Source organism: Otolemur garnettii, unplaced genomic scaffold, assembly GCF_000181295.1.
Source record: "Otolemur garnettii isolate 467f Iridium unplaced genomic scaffold, OtoGar3 scaffold00068, whole genome shotgun sequence".
In the NCBI taxonomy this organism is placed as follows: Eukaryota; Metazoa; Chordata; class Mammalia; order Primates; family Galagidae; genus Otolemur; species Otolemur garnettii.
Genome location: NW_003852463.1, coordinates 10106743 through 10115194, shown reverse-complemented (window position 1 = coordinate 10115194; position 8452 = coordinate 10106743). Strand labels below are relative to the sequence as shown.

The window sequence follows — 8452 nt, the reverse complement described above, 5'->3', positions numbered from 1 at the left end:
CCCCTGTAGCTCAAGCGGCTAAGGTGCCAGCCACATACACCAGAGCTAGCGGGTTCGAATCCAGCTCAGGCCCACCAAACAACAATGACAACTACAACCAAAAAATAGCCGGGCATTGTGGCAGGCAACTGTAGTCCCAGCTACTTGGGAGGCTGAGGCAAGAGACTCGTTTAAGTCCAGGAGTTGAAGATTGCTGTGAGTTATGATGCCATGGCACTCTACCCAGGGCGACAGCTTGAGGCTCTATCTCAAAAAAAAAAAAAAAAATTAAGCATTTTTTTATTAATGGGAAACCTGTGTCGACATCAGGAAAAATATGACTGAGGGCAAAGCTGAAAAGAGAAGAGCTTATGAGAAGAACAAAATAGAAGCTGAATGAATGGGCAGCCTAATGTCTCCTGAGTTATAGCTTGTTGCTGAAGGGTTTGTTTACAAATTTCCACACCATTCATAGTCATAATCAAATGCTTTAAAGATATAGACAATATACTTAGGGTTTGAAATTTTTCCCACTGCTCTGTATGAAAGAGACCACTTCTTATAGTTTACTGATGTTCTATACTTTTTAAGTTATGACAAAAATGTCTGTAAAATTGTAAATCTTGACATGTACAGTCAGTGTATTTTCAATATAGAAGCTATCTTTTAGCACCATCATCAACAAGAGCAGACATGAGTACCTGAATTACCATGTTTATTAGACGAGTTTTAAATTGATGTGGAAAGGACATTAGAAAATAGCGCTCCACGAGGGGGGGGCGGAAAGGGTGAGACCCTGTCTCAAAAGAACAAAGACAAAACCAAAAACTTTTTATAAATGAAGCACAATTTTAACAGTTGCAAGATTCTGATTTATTGCATCCTGGTGCTAAATGTAACATATTTAATTATCTGGACCATTTAATAAAAACCTTACCTATATGTGAACTATCAAGAAAATATTTCCCCTAAAGTACAAATATACCTCCCCTAGGTCTCCAGTTTGATGTCACCAAGTAACATGCCCTACTTAGTTCCAAAAGGTATCTAAGAAAACTCAAACATAAAGCCATTAGAAGAGAAAATAGAAGATCAAAATTTATACAGAGGCTGGGTAAATAAATCTAGCAAAAAAATAAGCTAACATGGCTCCTGTAATCAAACAATAATTTTAGCTCTAGGCTTACAGACAGTGGCAGCAAACAACCACCACCACAAAAAAAAAAAAAAAAAAAAAAAAAAAGCAATCACAGCAAACTGTTAACTCAGAGCTAGAAACCTGTCCCTAAAATTTGAAAGGAATTTTTCAGATGAGTCATTACATAAGAACACTGAACAACATAATTGGCAGGGTCTTCAGTGGCAGGTTACAGCCTCTTTCTTCTCAGCCTTTTCATGTCACAAGCCAAGGTCATCACATTAAAAGTAACCCCCACAAGCTCATTTCTGCAGCGGCTAAGATTCCCACATTTTATGATTCTCTAACTGAAACAGAAGCTGTTCTCAAACATTCAACCTCCACGGATGGGCTTCTAACTGCAGAGAAAACAGCTCTGACAGCCTGTAATGGAGATATTTATTTTTCCCTGGTGATCCCACCCTTTGGGTAGCAGTTGGGGAAGGATGCAAGGCTGACAAGCTGCCCTCAAAAGGGCCAGGCCAGGCCTATACTCCCAAGGGGTTGGGGTTGGGGGGACTAGGAACCCTAGGTGGAGTTGGATTGGTCAAACCTCTCCAAGAATTAGCCAGGCCAGGGTACAGCAACCATTCCTCACAGCTATCACTGCTATTGGTGTGTGCAAGTATAAACCAGGGCCCTTAAAAATACTGGTTTACTGGTCAAATGCATAAGGAAGCAAGGCTCAGCATCATGTTCCTTCTCCATATTTCTGCCCTAAAGCGCAACTTTTTTATGCATTTTACCATTTCAAGATACTGTCTGTGAAGACAAAGCAAAACATCTTAAAAAGGAACACCAACAGATGCAGTGGGACAGAACGACAAGCACACCAGGCAGGATCTCCTATGCCCGATGCATGGCAGATCAGGGGTTACTGCAGTCAGAATTCCCTGGGGACCCACAGGAAGGAAATCCCCTTTCCCAAACACCAGGCCCCCTCTCTCGCCCTGCCTGGCAACACCAGACGCCAAAGGATAAAGGGGACATTTAAAAAGAAGTGAGATTTCTTAGAGTGGAGCACAACATTCTGTCACCTGCTGCAAAAGACAAGCCTTCCTGTCGCCCAGCCCTGAGTCACTTCCCCTCCCTGCAGTCTTACTTGCGGGGGGCAAAAGACCTGGGCCGTCCAGAACTCGCCGCCCGCAGCCCCCACGCCCCGGGCAGAGACACGTGCGGAGCCTCCCTCTAGGACGCGAACCGGAGGCTGCCGACCGGCTCTTATGCCCAAGCCCGCGCCGCCGCTACCTTGGCTAATGGCAGTACTGAATGAAAGGAGCCGAGGCATGCTCCGGATTTATGAATGTGCAAGGGAGGAGGGGAGGGATGTCATGTGACAATAAAGGAGAGCGTCTTATTCACAAAAAAAAAAAGTGGCTGGTGGCGGGCACAGCCACTAAGTAGCGGCGGTCGCCGTGCGATGACCGCTCGGACCCCAGGCCGAAGATCTGAGGCGCCCAGCCCAGCGGCCCCGCCCCCGTCGCTCCCTAGACTGGAAACGCCTCGGGCAGGGGAAGGAAAATGCCAAACTGGACTCTGAGACATCCGGGCGGGAAGCCGCAGCACCTTTGCTCGAGGCTGCAGACGGGCACAAGTCCCCCGCGGGGCCCCGAGTCCCTCCGGCAAAGCGCCCGGAGCATTGTTCCCCTCGGGCCCGCGGGGCGGGCACACGCCCGTGCACGCGCACACGCGAGCGCACCCACACACAAACACACACACCCCACAAGCTCGCCGGCAGCGCGCTGCCCCACACGCTCCCGCCAGCCCCAGCCGCACACGTTCAGACCTTCCCCGAGCGGCCCCGACCCCGCGAGGCGCGTGTGCCGGCCCACAAGCGCGTGCACACACTCACACGCGCCGCGGTACTCCTCGGGCAGCTCCGGCACGCCGGCTCGCGCGGGGACCCGGGCGCACCAGACCCCCGCGCAACCCGCGCCCGTCCTCCCCTGGTTCCGCCGCGTTTTTTATGAATGAAAATGTGGTATGCAAATGAGAGCGATTCAAGAAAACGAAATGGCGGAGCCTAGGCCCCAGTGGGCTGGGAAAGCAACTGCGGGGCGAGCGGCGGGGCGGGAGTCACAAAGTCACCATGTAAAATCCCACGGGTCCCGGGAGTGGGGGTGTCAGATCTTCTGCTTCAGTCACCGAGGATTTCGGGGGAGGGGGGCTGAGTCCTCGGAAAGAGAGCGGGGACCGCTCCGAGGTCACCCGCGCGCCCTTGGCCCCCGCAGCAGCCACCAGCCAGCCGACCCTAGGCGTGCCACCGCCGGCCCCAGGCAGTTTTTGCCCCCTCCTCACTTTAATTAGGAGAGAAGTCTCACGTCTCCACCCCGACAGGTCAGCGAGTCAATGCACTCCACACTAAGTTCACCCAACCAGCGTCCCCACCCGCATCCTCAGCCCTGGCCCCCACGCTGCCCCCTCGGGGCACCCTCGTCCCACCCTGCAGCCAAACTTACTCGTCCGGGTGTGTTTCTTCGGTCATTTTCTTGTTCACCTAGACGCCTGTCCCGCGGCGGGCAGCTTTGCTCCCTTCATCTTCCTGTCCGCTCACCCCCCTTCTTCACATCTCCGGAGATCGCCTGATTTGGGGGGGGGGGCGGCTGGAGATGAAGGGGGCGCCGCAGGCAGAAGGGGAAGCGGAGTGCCTGGGGCGCAGGGTGAGGTTTAGGGGAAGAGGTGCAAAGTCGAGCTGCTGGTGGAGTGCGCCGCTGCGCCGAGGGGCTAGGCGGACTGTGGGCCCGGGGGCTCAGGAGCTGGCGGAGGGGGCGATATTTGGGCAGGGGACGACGGTGGGGGAGAGCAGGAGAAAAACAAGCGCGCCTCGGAGCGGCGGGGACTGCAGAGGAGGCGGAACAGGCCGGCCGCTGGGGGCTCGGTCTGGGGTCGCCCCCGGGGGCCGGGCCAATCACGGTTCCGGGGAGCGGTCGGCGGTCGGGGGAGGTGCGCCTGGGAGGCGGTGCAGGGCGCCCCGTCCGAGCCCCATCTCTCGAGTCTACCGATTTACTCCATATTGGATTCTCACCGCCGCCAACAGGAGGAGGAAGTAGGGCGGAAGCGATGACGTCTTCCCAGCGGCCAGAGGTGGTGGAGTGCAAAAAGCTTCCTACTTGCGACCGAAAAAAAAAACTTTGTCCTGCCTACCGAGCACGCTCGGCTTCCTTTCTCCCTCCCTCCAGGCTTCCACTCCCGGGGGAGCAGCGGAGCCGAGTTGTTTGCGCCGCGATTGTCTGGCTCCGAATCCTCCTTGGTCGAGGCTCCGGGTTTTAGGAAGCCCGAGAGGAGGGAGGAGGCGGGAGCAGGGGACTCGTACACATCTGGCTCCCGTTTTGTCCCCTCCCTCCTTCCAAATCCTAGATTAAAATTCAGGGGTGGGGGCAGCGGGGTCGGAGATGAGCAGCTCAAGGGAGGGGATGAAGTTAAGCCATTGGAGGAGTTCGAGCTTAGAGGAACAACTGCCGCCACCCTAAGGTGGGAAGGTAGAGGTGGTGCAGGTGCCAGAGTCTGGTCTCTCCACCCCAACCCAACCAGAAGGGAGGGGGGTTAGACTTTGCCAAGGTTCTGAATGGCAGAGGCTTTTCAGTTTCACGTGAATTTTGTGATTTTTTTTCTGATAGGGAAACGGGCATTTTTAAAGTAATGTACACAGAAAAATAAACCCAACACAGACCAGAAATGTTTGCATTTCGGTAGAAAGAATGGAATTTCTCATGTTGAGGCAATCCCATATATATATATATATATATATTTAAATTGTCTCTTTCTCTTATTGGTGGAGGATAGCTCTTGTCTCAGGCCCTTGAAGGCCATTGTTACTGGATCAGAGGTTGCCAGCCCTATGGGCTTTGGCACAAGGAGATGCTTCCCCTTTACTTAAATTATTTTTCCTGGGTGGACCCAGGCTCTCCTAAGCAGCACTGTCTGGGCAATAGGCATGACTAGCTTCCTGGGTATGCAACCTGTGCCACCACACAGGAATGAGCACTTGGTATCATGCTGTGCTGTTGCAGTCTTGAAATTGTTTATAATTTTTAAACAAGGGACTCTAGGTTTTCATTTTGTAATAGGTCCCACAAATTATGTGTCCCTTGGGTATTTCTTCTGGGGTCCCGGTAGGAAGCAAGAGACAAAGTCCCTGCCCCTTCCTGCTCTCCAAGGATAGTAGACCTTTCCATCCTCCTGAATATACCAAGAGACAACCCAGAGATTTTAACTAAATAGTAGCCAGTGAGCAAATTAAGAGAAGAATAAATATTGTCTCAAATATACATAAAAGGGGAAGGCGCCTGTGGCTCAGTGAGTAGGGTGCCGGCCCCATATACTGAGGGCAGCGAGTTCAAACCGCTGCATATACTGAGGGTAGCGGGTTCAAACTCGGCCCTGGCCAAACTGCAACAAAAAATGCTGGATGTTGTGGTGGGTGCCTGTAGTTCCAGCTACTTGCAAGAGAATCGCCAAATGTGAGCTATCTACTGAGGGCGATAAAGTGAGACTCTGTCTCTAAAATATATATATATATATGTGTGTGCGTGTGTGTGTGTATATATGTATATATACACACATAGTATATGCATATAGAGAGCCACAAGTGCACCAGAAATGCTACAAGTTTCACCTTGAGTCAGGGAGAAACTGGTGGTTTGCATTACACTTTGTGCTTATCACTGGGGACATGGATTGGGGTTCACCCATTTTTGATGCTGGATGCTGGTGATGTATGGTGGTAAGAAGGGCATCAGACAGGAGGTGGGTTCTGTTTTTCTTCTAGCAGCCCCTGAGAACCTTAGGCTTTTAGCAGTTCTTCAGTTTCTTTATAAAACAGGAATAACAAGGCCAAGCTTGTCTTTCTCAGTTTCTGAGGCCACTGAGAGTCTGTGAGAAAGTACTTAACAAACCCAAGATCCCATAGTTCTCTATATCCCCAGTTTTCACCTTTGGCCATTGTTGCTCTTCTCCCTGGAGGTGCTGAAAGACATCCCGCTCTTCATCATTCCTGAACTTCCCAAACACAGGCATTTATCTCTGTTGAAATCATCCACCCAAAGGGCATCTCTCTGGCTCCACCTCTAATTTCAGAATGCCCAAATGGCAAGGTGGCAGGTGAGGTGATTATTAATTTCTGCAGGCAGGCCGGTTCTAGGAGCAGGCAGAATTGTTGTCATCATCACTCAGCCAAGCTGTCTGCTAATAGCAGTGAACCACTGGGACTGGCCCAGCCAGTGGACCAGGCAGTCAGGGAGCAATGGTAAACATTCAAGGGTCTAGGAGTCACAGAGTCCCCGCTGAGATTTGCTCCAGCCAGGCCATCTCAGATAGGTATTTAGGTTCTCTGAGCCATGGGTTCAGTGTTGTGTCAGAATAATCCCCACAACCTAGGGTATGGGCTATACAGTAAAAGTACTGTGTTAACCACGCTTGCTGCAAGTACCTAGTATGAGATTCCTTGTAGCCCTTTCTTCTCTCTAGCCAGCTGGATTACCAAAAGCTCCACTCCTCATCCTTCATGTTCCTCTAAATGAAGCTTTCCAGTTCTTTCCTGCCTTGTGCATCACCCAAAATGGGCCTTTCTATGGAAACTAGCAAGTCACCTCTCAATGCTCCCTGTCAGTTACTGACTCCAGCATCTTCGGTAGGATAAATGAGAATACTGGGCAAGTAACTCCGATATGTTCATTTATCTGACTATCAGGGTGTTATCAAAGTCCACGGGATTGTTGCCAGAATAGGGGATGCCACGGATTTAGGGTTTTAATTTAGTGACATTGCTGAAAGAGCTAAGGACCCACATCCCTCTCTCTCTCCCCACAACCAGCGGAACAGGGTGCAAGCAGCTCTGAACACGATCAAATCAATAGTGTTGATTCCGAGTAAGATCGTAAAGCTTCAAAAGTAATATCGATCTGCTTACAACTTCATGCAAACCCAGCGGAGAGTCCAGCACAACCCCCACCTACCGGCCTCTCAATTCAGAGTCCGAGGCGGGGGAGCACACCCACCCGGGTCCCTCCAGCCGGCCGCCCGGAAAGCCCGGAGCGCGGAGCCGGAGCGACCCTTCGCGGCTGCGGGACGGGCATGCTCAGTAGACCCGCAGGTCCTGTTTCACTGGGAAGCGGGCTGCGGCCCCCACCCCCTCCCGCCCGGCTCGGGCGCCAGGAGCGGACATTTTAGTCTCCTCTGCAATCCTCTCGTCCTTCGCCCCTTCCCGTCAGTGCAGGTCCGGTATGGCTGGGAGTGTAGATTTCCTCAAGGGTGGGATCTGATAAATTCACTCACCCTCCCCTCTCCCAGGGGCGGGGACGGGGGGTGGTGATCCTGGGAGGACTCTGCGGTGCCCCGAGGTTTGTGCGGCCCGGCCGCGGCCGGCCGGGAGGAGCCCTTTGCTACCGCTGTGCCCAGGTCCCCCGCCCCGAGCGGCGCGCGCAGCTGCGCGGGGGCCTGTCCTCGGCTCACCCCAGCTCTGCCCCTTCGGTATTTCTCAATGACCAGCGCTCCCAGGACACTTCCGACGCTGACGGGAGGGGGTGTCATTAGCGCTTGGTTTATCAGTTCCTTCCGGTCTGCCCGAGCCCAACCCCGCGCGCTGCTTGGCGGCAGTTCGGGAGCTCTGGTGCCTTTATTATTATGTTTGAATAAGCAGCCGTGTGTGCCAAGTGAGTTTGTAGCCCAGCTGTCTTCCCCAAGACCCGCTGGCAGGAATGGAAACCCAAGCTCTCTCGTAACGCAGGGGACTGTGCAAACTTAGAAACTGACCCGGCGCTCGGGAATGGTGACCCCCCCCCTCCCGGCGGCGCGCGGCGTCCCAGTCGGGGTATGAATGGCTGCAGCCGGATTGCATAATCTGCATGGTATAAATAGCCGGCAGGCGGGCCGCTGACGCGCTGGGTTGTACCGTTATCGTGCAATACTTCATCCCCGATGCCGTTCACTCCCAGGTCATTTTCCCTTTCAGCTGCAGTGCTGGGATTTTAAATAGTAGAGATGAAAGGCCCTTGCTCCCGCCTCCCTCCTTCCCTGACTCTATGTATTGTGAATGAAACGCCAACCTCGCTGCTTCCTGAGGTGCTCACTTCAGGTAGGAGAGAGGCTCAATGTCATTGCATAGGTCCATCAAAAGTTGGGGATGTCCGCGTCTTTGGGAACGGCAGAAAGCAGGAAATAATTGACGGGGCTGGGAAACATTCTTTTCCAGAAAATGTAACCGCTTAGGCTTTGCCTTTAGAGTTTCAGTTTACAACTTTACAAGCCCTAGTGCATTTAAGAATGGATTATGCATAGGGTCCTTCCACTGGCTGCTTG

At 52.5% G+C, this 8452-nt stretch overlaps 1 protein-coding gene across 1 annotated transcript in view; it reads right to left on the bottom strand.

Moving 5' to 3' along the window:
- Positions 1 to 4246, bottom strand: part of SPRED2 (sprouty related EVH1 domain containing 2) — a 132278-nt gene extending 128032 nt beyond the window's left edge. The window contains exon 1 of the mRNA XM_003793461.3: positions 3616 to 4246. Coding sequence (XP_003793509.1) covers positions 3616 to 3641 — 26 coding nt within the window. The 5' untranslated portion in view covers positions 3642 to 4246. The remainder of the gene's footprint in view (positions 1 to 3615) is intronic.
- Positions 4247 to 8452: the final 4206 nt, after the last annotated feature.